Raw genomic sequence first — 20241 nt, 5'->3', positions numbered from 1 at the left:
ATACTTCTTCAAGAACTACGTTTTGCAATACATCATTGAGTAAGAAGTACTTACTCTAGTCACAAATCATACTTATTGTGCCCATGTTAGTCAAGTCCAAGGGCCTATAGTATCTTGCAATACATCATTGAGTAAAAAGTACTTACTCTTGTCACAATGCATATTTATTGTGCTCGTGTTACTCAAGTTCTAAGGCCTACGTTTTGCAACTTACCACTGAGTAAGAAGTAGACTTACTCTTGTCACAAATGATATTTATTGTGCTCATATTAGTAAAGTTCCAATACATAGAGGTTACCACAATGTGCAATGAATAAAAGAGCCTTCCTACTCACACATGATGAAAAATTATTTTTGTGCCATACCTTGCATTTTCCACATTAAGCATTGTACACTTCTATCCATTTTGTTCAAAGCTTCTCTGCTCCAAAAACTTGTCACCACTGAAGATGGGCTTGGAAAGGTTTACAATCCCACCTATAACTCGCAAAATGTCATCAATGTACGGGAACACTTCAGTTCTCATGCGACATGTGAAAATCTTGTACAGTTTCATGCGCTGAATCGCCCGCTCAACATGGACACGAGCAGCTGCAATGCTCTGGCTTCTCTCGGCATCGTGTTTTGGAAGTAGCTTTTTCTTGCGCAAGAATGGAGGACGAACCATTGCTATGTTGCGATTCAGGCACAGTTCATCAATTAAAAAGCCTTTGTCAACCATCACACTATCAAGAACAGGCAAAAACATGTCCAGTATATTGCTTTCCTTTGTTATGAGAGAGTCCGATGCCCTTCCACCATATGCCTTGCTTATGTAGCTAATGTGACCCCCAGATGTTTCGCGTACAAGCACATTAGCCGTGTACTGTCCTTTGTACCAACTGTACGTCAATAGCTGGGATTCTAAGTCCTTTGGTCGCTGAATTGAGATCTCGGTACAGTCTAAAACAGCTCTTACATGAGGGTACTTCTTCAGGTACACAGTCAAGTTATCTTCAACGGCTTCTTTGCTTGGCAAAAATACAGCAGTTTTCAGAATTTCAGCGAGAACTAACAAGGTGGACTTGAAAATGTCTGAAGCGGTGGTTCGGTGAACCCCAAAAAGTACTCCAGGCATAGAAAATGACAAGTTATGATACAGCTTCATTAGTGTCAGCAGCACTGCGTCTTCGTTTGAAATGCAAAAGCCTTTTGTCTGCATGAGCATACGACTGTCGGTGTATATGTCGCAAATGTTATAAAACAATTTAAAACACGGAAGTCCAGTCAGTACATTCAGGTCCTTTTCGTTCTTCACGTTGCGTATACTGAGTGGCTGATCCCGCGTGGACCGCAGCGTGTTTGCCTGGACACCTTTATCGCTCGTGAACGTCAGAGCTTTTGCTGGAACGTCTGAAATATTATGAGGACTGCAATACTTGCCTCAAAGGCTATCGCTTTTTTACCTTGATCATTAATTGAGCACAAATCTTCCTGTGGAGAGCCTTGCCCTTCTTGGCTTATGGTGTCAGAGCTGGTGCTACTTTCCTGATCCCTAGCAGGTGACATGCAGGGTGCCTCCTGCGTGAAGATTGCTGCCAAAGGCTCGACGTCTACGCGGAGATGGCAAAGCAACACATCGATGAGAAACTTAGTTACTATCATGAACTATCAACTGGACTCAATCCGTAGCTCATGCTGCGCAGGCGAGCCAGCACCACAAGCAAGAAAGATCACTTACCTGTCAAATGTTTCTGGTTCCTGTTTAGGCGACGTCCAACACGATGTTCGCGATCCAGAGGCCGTACTGGCAAATTCTGTGAAGGGACTGCTTCGGGTAACAAGCAGCGCCTTTTCCAGTCTGTACGGAACACGCTGGTTCAGCACTCATCGTGAGAAGTAAAAATCGCTGCTTATCGGCGCTTGTAACTGCTTACCAAACATTCTTGATCCGACTGCGTACACAAAATCATCTTCTGTAAAGTGTTTACTGCATACCCGGGCGTCAATACTGGTCTCTTTGCCCATACGTAACTTCACCAACCAAGCGTTTCGCAGCTTCCTCGTTTTGGGGTACAGGTGGAAGTTCACGCCAGGCTCCGTCGTGCACGTGCGACACTGTGGCACCGAGCAGCAGGGAAGTGGACGTATTTTGGTTACCGTTTCTATTTTCGTTAGTGCTATATTTTCGTTTTTGTAATCTGTTTCTGATACCAGCACTTCAATTTCGTTTTCGTTACCTTTCCGTTACAGTTTCCGGTAATGGAGCGGTTGTTACAGAACTGCGTGAGGACAGCCCTTCGGGCTCTGTCAGCACCCTGTTTTGCCCAAGTTCATTCGGTGTCACGCGTACACACTACACAAGTATTTTTACGTCGTTGGGATGCGCACATTCTCCAACAATAAAAAAAAAATATATAGGAACAAGTCTTCAGTCCATGATAAGGCAAGCCTGAGCGATGGGCAAGACACGTCGTGTTTGTGTTTGTTTACGTGTCTTGCCCATCGCTCAGGCTTGCCTTATCATGGAATTTATCCACCAGCTAGCCTGCATTTACGCCATTCTGTCAAGTCTTCAGTCACTCGGAGTCCAGCAACTCATGATGATGCGTAACCTTCATCCAATGTCGCATTCATAAGCGGACGCTCTCAGTAGTAAATAATATCGTCAAGGCCACGGTGAAACTAAAAAAGAAAAAAAGAAAGTACAAAATAAGTAACTAAAAATCATAGGCTGTCATCCTCGTGCTATGGTGGATTATTGTCGTGTGTCGATATGTCATGGAGTTATCAGGACTGGGGCGAGGTAAGCGACGCATGCACCCCCGAGATCTAATATTGCGCTTTCTTTCCATGCTTTCGTGTAGTATCGAGAGCATTACAGAGAATGGAGTTATCAAAGCAAAAAAAAAAAAAAAAAAAAAAGTCAATCAAATGTCATCGCACAACAGGAATATTCATTACCCGAATTCAATACCGGACGATAAATTCGTTTCCGTTTCTGTTTCCGGTAATGGAGGACAGTGGTATGCGTTTCCGTTTCCGTTATCGTTGCCACCTCCAATTTCGGTAATATACCGTTTCTGTTTCTGTTCTCATTACCGTTACCCTTCCCTGCCGAGGAGTACAGGAGCATGCTAAAAGCGTTGTTAGATGAACCCGTACGACCTCCAGAACGAAAAATAAAATAAATACTGTGAGAAAGTCACAAAACTGGGAGCAAACTTTGCCATTTTCAGCTGGCACTGGCGGGAAAGGTCACGTGATCCCTCATTTCCCTCAAGAGCGACGGTAGCGCCGGAGTCCCCAGTGGCGGGCCTCGAGGCCAATAGTGAGTCATGAAATATGCCAACCTGACACAGGCAGTATACCATCCCAGCCAGCATTGTCCTAATTTACCACACGCGATTAGAGTGGAATGAACGGGCACACCAGGCAAGTGACCGCAAGTCCACATAAATTGGCAAAAGTTTATGAATTTTGTGCTGTTTGTATGCACACTGGATTTGGAAGGTACTGCTAAGTTACTCGTAACATGAAAATCCTCCAATGAAATGCCGTATTGATGTTAATGTATAATGAAAGAGTAGTTCTATAGCCCTATTTACATCTGTACACACGTATGGTCCAGTTGGGCAAACGCAGAACGTCTTCACGGCGCAACAAAGAGCAATTAGTATGATTACATGCCAATAGACGATTTCAGACGATTTCAGATGAATGGATGGCCCGCCAGAGAGCGCCGTGCTGCGAATGCCCCACTGCACCTTGGGATTTAGTTTTCATGAGTCAGACAGAAGAAGAAGAGCGCAAACAGTGTCGGTTTTCCCGCCTTCCTTCGAGAAACAGGCAGGCAAGCACGAATGCAAACCATTTCCCACGACGCATTGCGCGAGACTTGGACGACGGAGGGCCCCTGTGCGGAGCACAAGGGCAATATCTGAAATCGCCTATTATCATGTTTATCATGCAGAAGTAGATGGCTAGATTATGGTGACATAAAACCCTCACCAAGATTATACAATGTTTAAAAAAGCAAATGGTCGTACTACATGCGTAGCTGCCTAATGTCACGTTTAACATTGAAGCAAATGGATACATGATGTGAACATGATGTTAACACACGGATACATGTTAAAAAGGGAAGATAGTTGTACTACATGGATAACTGTCATTTTCAACGTAATCTTAACATTGCCCAAACTGCAGAAAATGAAACCGTGGCCAGCTGTATAGATGTGGAGGGACTACTCCTGTAAGAACTCAACTCCTGGAACTTCTGCAAGAACTGCTCGTCATGAGTCCTCCCATGGACAGGGACGGATGTAGACCACAGTTTATTTTTTCGCTTTTTTTGGAGGGACAGTTTTTTGGTCTAAGCGTGTAGTGGGTGAATGGAGAAGGGAAATTCAATGTAGAAGCTGACGCTTTTTTGTGGGTGGGGGGCAATCGTCCAACTGCCCCCCCCCCCCTTTGGATCCATCACTACCCATAGGGAGGAGTCCCAGAGGCGGAGAGTTTTCATTTTCCCAGGGGGGGCACGGGCGCACCGCGAAATCAGTACTCTGGCGAGGGTGGGGGGGTTGGGGGGGATATGTTTATTAATAAAAAAAAGAAAGGTAAGCCAGATGGATGTCGGCGTGTTATTCCAAAAAAAAAGTGAAAGGGGGAAAGCAAAAAAGGCAAAGAAAAAAGAAAGCAACAGAAAACAAAAAGAAGGAAAGAAAAGGAAAAGAAAAATTGAGAACACTAAACTAAAGCTGAAGAATCACACACTCTGGCGGGATCTTATGATGTATGCAGAACTGGTATAGAAATAAGAGGAAGGAAGAACAGAAAAAAAGAAAAACAGAGAGAACGTAAACAGTGAACATGTGCACAACTGAAGGCATTACGCCTTTGAAAACTGAGTGCAACAGGAACAAAATGCATTCAATCCTCGGTGTTTGACCCGAGATGCGCGCAATATTATGAATATGGTCAATGAAATGAACCAGCGGGAGTTGAACCCGCTAACAACGGATATCGTGTTCCGAAGATTCTACCGTTGCACCTCACTGGCAGCTGCAGGTATACCTTTTCGGCTGCTTTCGTTTCATTGATCTGATTGCTTTGGGCGAAATTCAGGCAATGTGTTGTGTCATCCTCTATGTTTCTTCGCCTCACCTTCTACTGTGATAATGAGTATGGTGTGCGGATACATCTTTTACAACTTACAAGATGCATTTTTGGGGTTGGTGCCTCTTCGCTCTTTTGACCCGGGCGCTCCGAGCCCCAAAGGTTGGTGTCAGTCTCTTAGCGGGACTTCCCGGGGGAGGCGGCGCCCCCCCTAGTTCATGTTCCGGGGGGGCAAGGGCCCCCGCGCCCCCCCCCCCCCCCCTGCAGTCGGCGCCTATGGCGGAGGACTCATGAAGAGCAATTCTTGCTCACGTGTGTGGTGGCTTCCCGTGCTACGCGCACTCTCTAGGCGCGGTCTACTCGCAGTTTCGTATTGCAGTGTTAAAGGGCACCCATGCCTCAAACATTGTGTCAGAAGTGGGCTGCGGACAGCATCAGCCCAAGTGAGCCGGCGAGAACTTCTATCGCCGTTCGTCAACGCGCCTTTGTTCACGTAGCTGCCATAACTCTCTTCGCGTCTCAAAAGCATCCAAAATGAGCATCGACGCACATATCGCTCTACCAATTGCAAGTCATGTGTGCTACCTATCATATTTTAGAATATAGAATAGAGAATTTACATAGAATATTTTACATTCGTCCCTGAGGAATGGGTTGTTTGGAAACGGAGATGGGAACGCCTCGGGCAGCGCCCGGATTGAACGTCAAGCCCGAAATTGAGCAAATACACTCGCTCCTCTACATCGTGGGAGTTAAAGGTGAGGAGATTTTCTCATGATTCATACTGTCTACAGAAGATTTGTCAAAGTAAGACCCAGTGCTCAAAGCATTTGAAAGTCACTTTGTTGTCAAGAAGAACGTCGTATACGAACGGGCGGTTTTCGACCGTCGCATGAGAGAAAGAGAGAAAGAAAGAGAAACGGAAACCATCGCACACTTTATCACGGCGCAATATATACTCTTGTTGAAGCTCGTGACTACGGCAACTTAAGGGATGAACTCTTGAGAGACCGAATAGTGGTTGGAGTGCGAAACCAGAGACTTTCTTCACGACTACGAATGGAATGTGACTTAACCCTCGAGAAGGCAGTGGCATCTGTCAAACAGTCCGAGAGAGTGGAACAGCAGCAGATGATTCTCAAACAAGTATCAAGCTAAGAAGGAGCAGGAGCAGCAAGCACTGACCGTTTGAAAGTTTCAACTAAGAGGAAATAAACTCACAAAGTCAAAGAAAGAAACAGGAGAAACAAAATCATGCAAATCCTTGCTTTTGGTGTGGCAGCCGCACTCCTTACCCACGGAAAGAGTACCCAGCTTCAATAGGCTCAATGAAACAAATCTCGGACACTATGCTATTTTGGAGTTGATTGTAAAGCGTCAGAATTGCAGAATATCTCACACATTGATCAAGGGGGGGGGATATGTTCAATAGAATGAAAAGAAATAAAAGGTTTATCAGAGGATCAACCAGAAGAATAGTTCTGCTTTCTGGGAGCAGTGAGTTCTTCACGAGAGACTTAAAAGGAGACTTCGCAAGGATTCGAAGAAAATTAGGTGAGCATCATACCGAACACGAACCACCCCTCGATACCGAATACAACATTCGCGTTCATTTTGCGTCAGTAATTAATTCGTAAATGATGACAATAGCAAACCGAAACCGAAATGCGAAGAGCAGAAGACAGAGCTCCATACTACAGCGGTTCGTCCGGAGGAAGATTCCGTGACGTCATCCAGCACTGTCGTCTGCTTCCACGCCTGCATTCTTTCTCACTTTCGGGATACCGGATGATGTTAACAGTGTGTTGCTTTCAGCGCCCTCTCGCTTCACTGAGGCGAAGCGCTGGCTTCGTAATAATTCGTTTGAGTAAAATCTGCACACTGTCCTGCCCTTATCCCTGGTCAACGAATTTTCTCCAGCACAGCAAAAAAAAAAAAAAAAAAAGAATGAGTACGAGTCTCCGACTGAATCTCAATAGCCTTGTCAGTGCATTGAGCACGCGAGTGCTGCTCGTGTGGGTAGTGCTGCCAGAGCTATTGAGAATGAGATTGAGCTTGAAAGTCGTACTCAACTTTTACGCAAACTTGGTAGATCGAACCTTTTGCTTGCTGACCAGAGTAGCTCTGTTCTCTCAGCCTCAGAGAGCCTCTGTTTGTGTGTCTTCTTGTGTTTTTGTCCCTGTTTCGAATGCTCGTTGTTCTCCGAGACATTTGCTTGCTACCTTGCTAACCTTTTCAGTGACTTTCATCTTTCATCGTTGCTAGATCGAGTTCTGCTGGGGCCTAACAAGCAACAGCTTAAAGTTGTGGGCATCTTGAATTCGGCAGTTACGCATGGAAACCGCAACGCGCAAGGAAATTCCCCAAGAAGACGCTGACATCCCTCACTCATCCTGAGGATGTCATTGCGGGACAGCAGTGACATCCTGGGAATATCCCCACATGATCCTCAATTTGTTAGAAAAGTGTTAGAATGAGACTCCAGAGATGGTCCTAGGGACAACATCTGGGGACAAGACTGGGATACTGTCAGGAGCACTAGAGGATCATGTAAAATCCCCCAGTAAATCTGCTTTCATTTCTCGCTTCTAGAAGTGTGCAGACGTTTACAGTAGAAACGGACTCTCTCTCTTGCAGTTTTCAACCTCGGCCACCAGCTTGTCATTTTCCGTCTTTCATTTTTGATTGTTTTTCGATGACGAACAATGGGTGCCGTGGCATAAAAAGTAAAAAAATATAAAAGGTCATGTGGCACTAAGTGTAAGACTAAGACAGCCGACTTACTGGCATTTCCTTTCGCAGATAAAACATATACTATTTATTGCTTATCTTGCAAACTCCATCATGTGCGAGAGTCCTCCTACCATCGCAGTCAAAACCAAGGGTGAGGTACCTAAGTTTATTTCAATTTCATCTATAAGCAACGCACCAGTGACGAATTCCTTGGATGATAAGGATACAACCAAGGTAGCGTCCGTGTTTCCTACTTAGTTGATTTAAAACATCCACCGAAAGTCAAGCACGCGCTGTAAAATGCCATCTCTTTTCTGTATCTTCCACGGAAATGCTCCGTGCAGCATCCCATCAGGGACGTTTCACGGATGTTCATGGCAACAAGATCACAATAAAAGGTCTAGCAAGCTGTATTTTATCGCACATTGAACCCAGTGCGTGGAGTATCCGTTGAAATCATTCAATTTGTATTTATACCACTGTATTTTCTGTATTTTCTCTTTGTAGTATTTTTGTAGTTTATAAATGATCACTGCTGATTTGGTTGAATTTGGTTATGACAAACAAACCAAAACACTAATTAATGGGCGCAGGCATAGAAATGCACATCGCATTATTAAACTAATTTACTTCTCCTCTATATGTACTCCGGCTGGCGGCCGCAGGATGTACGCAAATGACTATCACTGGAAGATCCCATGATGACACTCTCCGGATCTCCTCCGGACATCCCATCACGGACGAGGACGCGATGACACTTTGAGGACGTCTTGAGGATCGCGAGTGTTCTTGGGGTTTGTATGCCACAGATGTTTTAGAACCACTTCTGGGTTTGGATTTGGTAGGAGAACTCCAAATCACCTCCAAGGTGGACAAAGTGCAGCATCCACTTGAACCTCTCAAGGAATACCCAGAACTCTTGAAGGGGTTAGGTCAGATGTCATACCCGTGTAGAATCAAGCTGAAACCTAATGCCGTCGCTGGGACATCACCTCGAGAAATCCCAGTTCCCATATTGCCAAATGTCGAAAAGCAACTTCAGAAGACGGAACGTCGAGGCATCATCGCGCGAGTTAAAGATCAAACGGACTGGTGTTCGCCAATCGTTGTAGTGCCTAAGGGAAATGGCGAGATCCGTATATGCGTGGACGATACAGCTCTGAATAAAAGTGTCCAAAGAGAGTACCATCCAATCCAGAGTGTCCAACTCCTCCTTGCTACACTAGAAGGCCAAAGTATTTTCTCATTTGGATGCTAACTTCAAATATTATCAGGTTACGTTAAGCCGTGAGTCTCGGATACTCACAGAATTCATAACACCCTTTGGACGGTTTATATTGAATCGGCTACCTTGTGGGATCTCATGTGCAACTGAACATTTTCAGCGCACAATCCAACATGCCCTGCCTGAAGGGCATCGATTGTGTCATTTGTCATATGGATGACATATTGGTAACACCCGACCATCTCGAGCATGACCATCGTTTACAGAAAGTACTCAAGCGACTCAACTCTGTGGAACTTAATCTCAAGAGAAACGTGTCTCCCAACTCGCACAGAGGTTGCATCCGCTCAACCACCTCCTGCGTGAGGATGTACAGTTCTTGTGGGACCAGCCTCGCCAAACTTCAGCTGAACGTATGGCTTTACTATGCGACATATCCCAGGGAACAGCCTCATAGTAACTGACACGTCGTCGCACCAGCCATTGCAGGAAAGTGACAGTCTTCACCTCACTGGTGATCTCCCAGAACATGCGAGAGCAATCGTCGTGCGAGTGCAGATGTCAGACCTTTACGTAGGTCGCCTTTCAAAAGCTCAGGGCGAAGAGCTGCATGCCAGAAGCTACGTCATTTCATAAAGTATAAGTCCAGCGTGCAGCTAATATGCCACAAAATTTAGCAAGTTAGTAGCGAACGAGCATTTCAAGACAGATTACTGGTGAGAAGTAAACACTTTATCAGTTCCTTTGGCAATGCAACACTTTGTACTGAACTCGCTTTATGATGGGCACGAAGGAATTGTAAAGTGTCTCAGGAGAGCATGCTCGTGGCCAGGAATGCGATCAAACAGTCTGTAGAACAGTGTCCAAGCTGCGTGGTGGAAAAATCGTGGCAAAATATTGCAATGAATTTGTTCAGTGCCAAAGGGAAATATATCTTTTAGTCACTGACTTCTATTGCCGTTACTTTGAAGTCGCTTTGCTGGAGAGGCAGTGGCAAGAGACTGTCATCATCAAAGCCAAGCCAGTATTTGCCAGGCATATCGTACCGATAACCTTTCACACAGACAACAGACCTCGGGGCGGAATTTAAACAGTTTGCAAAAGACTGAGGGTTGCTCTCACGAGACCTCGAGTCCTCATTATGCTCAAAGTAATGACTTCGTGGAAGCAGCAGTCAAGATCGCAAAGATGAAATTTCAGAAGTCATCAGACCCATACTTCGCATTTCCTTTCGTACCGGGAGGGGGGGGGGGGGGATATATTTATTACAATAAGCAAAAAAAAAGAAAAAACGGAGGAAAGTTCAGCCAAACTGGACGTCGGCTGGTTATACCGAAAAAAAAGACAAAGGAAATAAATCAAATAAAAATAAAATAAATAAGAAAGAAAATAATTAGGAACTAAAGGATAAACTAACAAAAGGTGAAAGAAGGATGAGATAAATTAAAGACGAGCGACTTTTTTTTTTTTTAAGATGAGGTTAATGCATTGAGGGTGAGAGGTGAGAGTGGGGCATGAGATGGCCCGACTTTATTTCACAGGGTGTTCATGGGACCTGTGTCGCTTAGGAACGTTAAAACTGCTTTGGCCACAGACCGCTGTATGGGATGTCGTACTGGGCCGAGCAGGGTGGCCAGAGAAAAGTCTGGGCACCGCAGCTCGAGTAGACGTCGCTGAGTCGCGTTGTCGAATCTACGGCAGTCGAGGAGAACATGTGGAATATTAGCTTCAACAGCGCAAGTGCGGCATTTGGGCGAGTGAAGAAGACTCATTTTATAGAGAAACAGAGGTGTCCTGGCGACATTAAGTCGTAGTGGGTGTAGAATCGACGCTTCTCGACGCGAGCACTGGTGTCTGACAACGAAGTCCATCGAGGGGTCGACGGACCGGAGATGATCGTTCAGTCAGGTAGCGTTCTCTTGAAACTGCCGAGTGCCGCGGTGGCGGATTCGGCGTATCTGCAATCGACGCGCTGAGGCTGAAAGTGGTAGTGAACGTTAAACGATTGAAGGTGACGTCCCCATGTACCCGACGAGCTAAGGCGTCTGCGCGGGTGTTTCCGTGCAGGCCGGTGTGACTGGGTACCCATTAGAAACACAGCCTATGACCCGAGAATAGAAGTCGGTTGTATATTGCGACTGTCATGGTGTCTAGGCCGCCGATTGTTCTGGTAGAATAATTTGCCAGGACTTCTAGCGCCGCCATACTGTCCGCGAACACACTCCCCGCGCCAGGCGCCAGTCAGCGCCAGGCGCTGATCCCGCAATGTGGTTCAACTCAGTAGATGACGTTTCGTAGGGGAGTTTCTGCGCCACCTCAAGGTTTTTATGTGGGATATAAAAGGCTGCTGTTGATCCGCCTTGAGCTGAGGTGCTTGAGCTGAGCTGAGGTGCTCCAGCGTAAGTTGATGAGCAAACGGGAGGTACAGAGCTTTTCTTCAGAAGACCACGTCTTGAAGACATTCATCACGTCACCAACTGACGTTTGTAAAAAGGAGTTGAGTGTTAACTTGAAGTTTTAGCACCTTGATCTTGGTTGAAAGTTAACCAGCGTTGGTGAAACCTGGCCTTAGTCACTAAACGCAGAAACGGAGACAAGCAAACAGGAAGGACGAAGACGACACGTTCTCAAACACAGGCTTTCTGTGGCTTCCAGTGGCTGCTTATGAGACTAAAAGCCGACGAAGGTACGGTCGTCATTGGCTGTGATTGTTTTGAGAAGGCTTTATTCATTTATGGCAATAGATCACAGCGGGCATTGTTCTGTACATAAAAAGTGAAGCCCGTAACAATTGCCCCCGTCTCCTGCGTAAAATGCTGGCTCGTGTGGTTGGAGTTGGGAGTTGGAGATAGGAAAGAAAAAACACATTCTTCTTCGTCTCCTCCTCTTATCTGGGTGTTTGCTGGAGGTATGTGGTTAAGAAAAATATGGAGGTCATGGCTCGTGCGGTCTTCCAGTATAGTTGACAAGCTTGCTTGTTTCAACACCTGAACCTAGGGCTGAATGAGAGAAATAATGAACCAATCACAACCAATAAATGACAAGCAATACAGCAACAATTTTATTTGAATGATGATGATTGGGGAATTTCATCGGAAACAACAAACGGACAATGAGCTGTCCACAAACTGCCTTTGAAATGAAGGCTGCGCGATGCAACCGCGTGCTATGTGGTGCCCTCTTTGTGCAGTCCAGGGAAATTGCGAAATGCGTCTGCTTTGTGCCGATATACCAGAGTATTGCTTTTCTTTTCCTTCGTTTCTTTGTTAACATCGCAAAGCAAGTCTGGCTATGAGCGTTGTACAGGCGTGGACACGTGAGGAGAAATATAGTGGGAGACCAGGGGGAGTAAGTATGCGTTCTGGGCCTACTTCAGAGGAAAGTATGCCGACATATGTCTGGAAAGTCTGCCGGAAAATCCAGCAAAGCCTGAGACAGCAGATTAGATTCGAACCCACCACCTCACAGCCCTTAGGACGACCTTGGGGATACCACCAGCGAGGCGACGCTGCATGCACCACTCGGTCGCTGGTAGAATAAGTACACTTCTACCACACATTTTTACACACTCATCTTTGTTATTAGCCTGGCATATGCAAAAAAATAAACATAGTAAAAATGGTAAAGTAATAAAAATAAATAAAATCGGCCCGCTATGCGTTCATTTCGAACGATTCCTCAGTCAGATTATTTATTTATATACCGTATACTGTCGTGGGCATCGCTTGACTTGCAACTAGAGTACTACACGTGACCACGCTTGCCCGAGCCCGGCGCAGCCCGGACGAATAAAGCCTTATTTTCGTGGCCTTAGGCCGGGATCGCGTTTGACATTGTACGCCTGGGCCCGTACATTGATGTCACCACCGTCAGACACCGGTTCAATTTCGTTGCCCACCACTCTGTAGTTAACGAACCGGGCCGCACCTGATTGCCCAGACATTTCTTGGGGTCGGGCTGGGTCAAGGCTGTCAAGCCTCTGTCCCGTTCCCAGTGCTAGTTCACCACGCGAGATCAACATCAACATACCGGTTTTTTACTTTAAATTTTATTTTTTATTTTTTACGTAAATTTTATTAGAACGACAATGCCGATTATGTCAGCATAAACGATGCTCAAATACCTTTCTTCCCAAGTTCCTTGTCCTGAAGACCCCATCTGACACACTATTGCGGTCCCTTAAAGATTAACTCCTTTTCTCGCTTAATATTTATGTATCTCTAGGATAATGATGGGGGTTTATCTATGGCTGAAGTTTATCTTGCACGGAGTGAGCCGCCACGTGACTACTTGAGTGCAGATGCAATTTCTTTTTTTTTTTAATGGCAATCGATCCAAAGTGAAAAACTATCTACCTCTCTAACATGTGTATGCATAAAAATCTTGGAATATATCATTTATAGTAACTTTATAGTAACGGATCACATGCCTCGAAATAACCTTTTTTCGCCGTTCCAGCAAAGCGTTCATTCTGGAATGTCTACTATGGCGCACCTGGTTGATTTTCACTTCGATCTATCTTCTTTTGTGCAGTTGGGATGCAGACATATGTGGTACTTCGAATAGACCACTACCCGAGAAACGTCATCATGACGTTGGTAGACATACTGAAACCGAAGCAAATCGGAAGGGGAGGGCTGGGTTCCACTAATGGGCATGTGCTTGCTGCCTCCTATTGAAAGAAAAGTAGGACCGAAGGTCGCATCCCTTTCAGGAACCATCATAATCCCCTCAAGATCCTGGCTTTCGGGCGCGATCTTGTTCAAACCTATAGCTTCGAGCGTAGTTCAACTCTACCGAATTGGTGGCGCTGTGGAACACTCTGACGTCATTTGTTTACAAACAGGGAGAGGTCCCTACTGCAAGACGTTTAACGCGTAGTTTCGGACGTCACATAGTAATATGCATTCGCTCCGTATCCATATTAGGTTTGTGGTACACTCACCGCGGTTGCATCCTTGCAACATAGGGTTGATAGTAACCAGTGAAGACCGAGTCGAGCTGCACGCTTCTGTCCAGCAGTAGGATCTCTTCTTCAGCCCTGTAGGCGTCCACGTCTCCTAGTTTCAGCTTATCCTTACAACCGACACCATCGCTAGAGATCAGCAGTTTCTCGCGGAAAGTGGCCCAATGGTTTCTGATCTCTTTAAATTTGAGAAATAATGGTCTATCCACTTTTCCGCACGCTCCCAGAATAACAAAACTAACGGACTCGGGGACCGTTCTTGTCGTTGTAAGCATCAGGGATGGGGGGTTGCCTTCATCAAGAACAATGTCAGACAATTTCTTGACACATGGTGTTGGTTCCCAATCCTGGATACTTAAAGCAGTCATGCGCCCACTAAGAAAGTCGTCGTCTGCTGCCTTGGATCGTCCTAGAAGCCGTGTCTGTGTCTCGTCCAGAACAACCAGAGCAAGGGCAAGCCCAGTCATGATGGCGTACCCAATGACGCTAAGCGTGTGCACTGTTCCATATGCATCTTTCACCTGAAAGCACAATGTATAAGACGGTTTAGCTCTTACCTCTGTATGTTCACTCGTCGTGCACTTTACTAAACTTTATTTGGATGATGATGATGATGATCGGGGAGTTTCATCGCAGGGGCGATACTCTGCCCCATTGCTGCTGGTTTGTGGTGAAATGCAGAGTTCGAGGTAACTCGTTACTGTAACTAAGTTCCTTTTTTTTTGGTAACTTGTAACCTAACACAGTACTTTTGCGCCGGGGTAACTTTCGGAGGAACTCGTTTCTTTTTCAGGTAACTTTGCCAAAGTAACTTAAGCTAAGTTCCAAATTACTTTTAATTCGCTTTTCACTCACGTCCACTTATTTTCTTGCCTTCTCTCCGGTTCTTTCATGGCATTTTATGCCACAATACGTGATATTCAATCAATGACAGTATTCAATAGGAGATATGCGAAATAGCGCCATCTGTCGAGTGCGCCGCTCTCGACCGCCATGGCTAGGGCAGATCTCTCACGCGCTGTAACGCGGCTAGAGGGGGTTCCGCTAAAAAAGGAATCCACGGCCGCAATTTTTGAAGCACGACTCTTCGGTGGCGTACAGAACATTTCGGCGGAATGTACGAATGACAAGCTGTTCAGAACTCTAGTCTCAGCAGCAGAAACAGTCCTACAGTTTTGCGGTCGATTCCATTTATCATCGACGTTCGGCATTTGCACTTTGTTTTCTGCAATACTTCACTTTTTTGTTTTAGCCGCTATTGTGGTGATACGATTAAATGAGATTCTGGTCTTATAAATGGGGAATATTTTGATGGAGGAGTTTTTCATACCGTTTGCCGCACTGTGCCGAGCAATTTCTTCCTTAATGTTTTGTGATTCTTGGAACCACGCCACGGTTGTAGTGCTGCTGCATTTGGTAGTTGAGATATATAATTAGACGATATAGTACTAGGTTTCAGATTTATATGTTGAAAGGTATCTGGTTCTGTCATTGCTGCTTGCTCTCCTTAAGCCACGACTTGACCCGTTGGTCGAGCATGCGACTTCATGACCAACATTTATTTATGTTATTTAATAAATAAATATTTGATCAACATAAATGCCATGGTTCTGAATCTGTAATAAGCGTAGTTTTATCCTACCCAGTTCAACTACATGAAGTGATTTTCCTTTTAACTGTGTGAGGCAATTCACACACGCACACACACACACACACACACACACACAAATAAGATTTAAAAACAAATATTCACAGATGATGTCCTATTCTCGTGTTCTGGCCTATTTAGTGGCTCGACTGATGTCTTTTCTTACTTTCCCTTGTTCACGAAAAACTGGAACACATTAGAGAACACATGTAAAGACCGCAAATTATTGTGCACATGCTTAATTGGAGTTAGGATGTACGTCAAGAGAGCGCATTACGTACATATGCAAAACAATATTCCAATCTATCACAGTTGACAATTCCCCTGCGGGTTATGATATAATTCACCATAAGTTCAGTGATTTTACAAGAGAGTCAAATCAGGAACACTCATATCACATTATAGGTCTGCCTCTCAGGTTCTGCATCAGTGGTGCATAAACGAGCGGCAAATGTCTGATTCTAAAGTGACTGCCTACTCGTATTAATTCTGAATGATCGAGAATGTTAAGCTTTACTAGTGCAGCTTTAGGCTGGTCCGATAGTAGCCTCAACTACAGGATACTATTTCAAGCGCTTCCTAGTGCTCAGTTACAGCGATTCATGAATACGCATCCTTTTGTCGTTTTATTCCTCTCTGCTAGTACAGCTTGGCGCAGCAGTGCGGTGACACCTTCATCATTACTAAACATGTACTGTACTGTACATACTAAACATCATTACTGTTTTGGTCTTCAGAGTTTTGACATACGCAGTCCTTTTCACGACAAAAAGTTGTGGTATTCCGACGATTCTTTACTAAGCAGAACGGAAAGCTTGCAGTGTCGTTCACACTATGCTGCCGGTTGCTGCCTTGTTGCACAACAAACTTTTACTAACGCAGATGGGTAGAAATCCAGCGAACCGGTAGAGATGTAGGAAGGGAGTTGCCTCAGGACAGAAGCCGCCGATATTTCGAACAGAGACTTTTCTTCTTCTGTTCTACTGACGCAGTGGTACATGAGGCGCTTACACATAGGATGACAAAAACAACAGAAGCCCTCTTCAGCTGCCACTATTCAATCAAACTTACTCACGGGCAACGCAAACTGTGTACACGGAACAGCGGAGCCATTCTTTCCAAGCATCGCCTCAACGAAAATGGCGCGAGTGCGTTTTCACTAACGCGCAAGAGAGGGCGCTTCATTTCGCATATCGCCTATTCAGGAAATAAGAACCGCTGCCGTTGCAAAGCGTTCGAATTATTGGACATAAACGAAAATTATCTAAGCGTGTTGCACTCCTCCGCATGCAACTCAAGGTCGACTCAACTGCTCACGCGCGCTGCACCTGTGTAGAGCTATTTTGTGTCCGAAGTAACTTGGAAGTAACTCGTTCCTTTTTTTAAGTAACTCCGTAACTGCGAGTTACATTTCAAGCTGAACAACTTCGTTATTAACTTAGTTACATTTTTCAAACGGTAACTTAACTCGTAACGGGTTCTTTTTGACGGGTAACTTCTCGATCTATGGTGAAATGGAATCAGTAGTCGCTTGAGAGCGAGGACAGAAGGCCTACGGTTTCTAACTTTGAGGGCAAAGCGTTGGTGGGCTGGATTTGGCCATGGACCAAGCAATTTTGACATAGTGAGAGGGCGAGAGTCCGGCTGGTTTAGAGACACCGAAACTGTAGATATGAAAGGATGGTGGTGCGGGCAATGGAGAAGGATATGCTCTACATTTTCCAGATCACGGCAGCCCATTGAGCTGTCATGGGGAATAGACCAGAGCCGCATATTAAAAAGGAGTCTGGCCATTGGGAGGAGTCACAAAAAGAGGCTCTACCTGTCAATCACAGTTTCGGTCCTCTGATTTGTTTGCTTTTTTTACCAAGGGGGTCGCCATGACACCTAACTGCCACCCAAAATGGCGACGAAAACAAGCTCAGTGAAGCGGGGATTTCGTGACAAAAAAATTTCACAGACTACACTGATTTTACGCTGCAAATGTACATCCTCATATACGTTTCTCGGAAATCGGTTTCAACTGATGCTCACCCATCGATATCTAACTGAAAATAATACGTTTCGTCGCCGGTGTTAGGCCTAGTGAACACGGCAATCACAACGAGATCATAACAAAAACGGTACTGTGCTGTACAAGCTTATATTTAATTGCTGGATTTCATTGATATAAACATTCTTGCCTTTGATATTCCAACTATTCATGTAGATTTGTTTAAAAATCATACCGACGACAGAATGTGCCCCCAGCAGGTGGTTCCGCCGGCAGCGGTACAACGACGGAAGCAGACGACAATTCCCGACGTGCCTTACGCTCCCTAGGTGGCGTTCACCAAATTTGCACCAAAAATCCACTAGTTTTGCAGGTTGCAAGAGCAATCCATTTCAATCCCATCCAATCCACTTGCCACCCAAAATGGCGCTGCCCATGTTGGATACGGGGACAAATAGCGAGGATAGGTTGATTGATAGCGCCCGATATTTCACGACTTCATTGGTCGGAAAGCTGAAAAAGTGGGTGGACCTTGTAGCTCCTTGTAGCTCAGTCGGTAACGTGCTGGCTTGCTGAGCTCAAGATCGGGCTTCGGTCCCGGCCGAGGGCGGTAGCAATGTAGGGGAGGTAAACATTGCTTCCAGCACCGCGTGTCGGAGATTTCCGGCGCACATCAAAAGAACCCCAGGTGGTCCAAATTATCCGCAGTCCTACCCTGCGGCACGTGCAACATGTCGCCACACTGCGCAGACAAACCTTACGTGTAACATCACAGTACCATTACAATTATGACCCATTAATGGCCAGACTCCCTTTTAATATACGGCTCTGGAATAGACAAGCTGACAGCGCCGCAGAAGCACTCCTCTCATCTAGGAGATGAACGGGTATGGCACTGCGGAGAGGAGAGCGTCGTTCCATTCTTCGACGTCTAGTGACAGCCCTGACTTCCCGCCAATTGACAACTGACATTCCCCCACACCAACCAAAAGCTCATTTCCTCCGAAAGAATATTCGGAAGTTCTGGGCTTTCGTTTGATCTGTGCACGCTAGAGTCACTAAATAGGGAGCAGAGTAACGAGATTGAGCCACGCCGGCGAGCGAGACCACCATCTTGGGTCCGAGCGGCTGCGTCGCCTAGCAATGGGACGCCAATCTCCCCCTTTTCCGCCGGAGAACTGCGCGCACTCGAGCCAGCTCGCAACCGAGGAAACCGATGGATAATGTAAAACCCCGAGACTAGGGAACACGAAGGGACAGACATGTGTTCCCCAGTCTCGGGAGTTTTACAGAATAGAATAGAATAGGTCGCACTGGTGCGACCAGCTGTTCCAGGACGCTTGACGTGTGGAAGCACGACGACAGCGTGACGGGGTCTTCACCAGCTCGCTTGCTTCTTAGCCAGTTTTTCATTGAGGAAACTGGTTTTGGATGGAGGGGACTCAACATGGACAGTGCGTTCTTGGAAAGAGAGACCAAGTGACACGATCGACCCAATCGCGGACACCGAACGGCGGCTCCGGCACGGAAAAGGTATGCGATACTCTGTACCCTTATTTAGTGACACTACAGGTTACTCAATTTAATCCAAGCGCTACCCACTTTAATCCAAGCAACACGTGTAAATGTATTCCGTGTGTATTCAGTCATGTCATGACTGAGACTTTCATGATTTCGCCAATGTAACATGAATGTATGACTACTGATTCAACAACCCCTGGATTTTGCAGTGTCATGCGGTGTTTTATGACTTCTTTTTGTCATTATCACATTTCATGACTATTTTCATGATATCTGCCATGAATCAATTTTACGGGACTACCAGTGTTTCAACCAGTTTCATGCAGTGTTGTATGACTACCGATAGTCATTATGATATTTCATGACATCAGTTTTATGGGATACAACTGCTTCAGTGTCACACAGTATTTTATGACTTTGTAGAGGAGGTGGTGTTCCCCTACATGAGTCCTGACCGGCGATGATGGAATGTCCACAATATGACACTGTTTGAAGCAGCGGTAGTCCCATAAAATCGATTCATGGCACATATCATGAAAATGGTCATGAAATGTCATAATGACCGTCGGTAGTCACAAACCACTGTGTGACCCTGACTGAGGCAGCGCTAGTCCCATAAAATCGATTCATGGCACATGCCATGAAAATAGTCATGGAATGTCATAATGACTGTCGGTGGTCATAAAACACTGCATGACACTATTTGAAGCAGCAGTAGTCCCATAAAATCGATTCATGGCACATGTCATGAAAATGGTCATGTAATGTCATAATGTCTGTCGGTAGCCATAAAACACTGTACGACACTGTTTGAAACCGCGGTAGCACCATAAGATCGATTCATGGCACAAATCATGAAAAGAGTAATGGAATGTAATAATGACCGTAGGTAGTCATAAAACACCGAACGACACTGTTTGAAACAGCGGTAGCACCATAAGATCGATTTATGGCACAACTCATGAAAATAGTCATGGAATGTAATAATGACCGTCGGTAATTACAAAACACTGTATGACACTGTTCGAAACAGTTGCAGTCCCATAAAATCGATTCAC

At 45.4% G+C, this 20241-nt stretch overlaps 1 protein-coding gene across 1 annotated transcript; it reads right to left on the bottom strand.

Annotated features, from left to right (window-relative positions):
• Positions 1-368: 368 nt before the first annotated feature.
• On the bottom strand, positions 369-1321 carry LOC135393252 (uncharacterized). The gene has a single exon (XM_064623734.1). It carries the CDS (start codon positions 1205-1207, stop codon positions 398-400), a length of 810 nt encoding a protein of 269 aa, XP_064479804.1. The 5' UTR covers positions 1208-1321; the 3' UTR covers positions 369-397.
• Between the last annotated feature and the right edge of the window lie 18920 nt (positions 1322-20241).

Source organism: Ornithodoros turicata, chromosome 4 (assembly GCF_037126465.1).
Source record: "Ornithodoros turicata isolate Travis chromosome 4, ASM3712646v1, whole genome shotgun sequence".
In the NCBI taxonomy this organism is placed as follows: domain Eukaryota; kingdom Metazoa; phylum Arthropoda; class Arachnida; order Ixodida; family Argasidae; genus Ornithodoros; species Ornithodoros turicata.
This window is presented reverse-complemented; position numbering and strand designations above follow the sequence as displayed.

Bases quoted from the DNA above. Each gene is read 5' to 3' on its own strand.
- LOC135393252 (XM_064623734.1), bottom strand. From the start codon at position 1,207: ATGCTCATGCAGACAAAAGGCTTTTGCATTTCAAACGAAGACGCAGTG.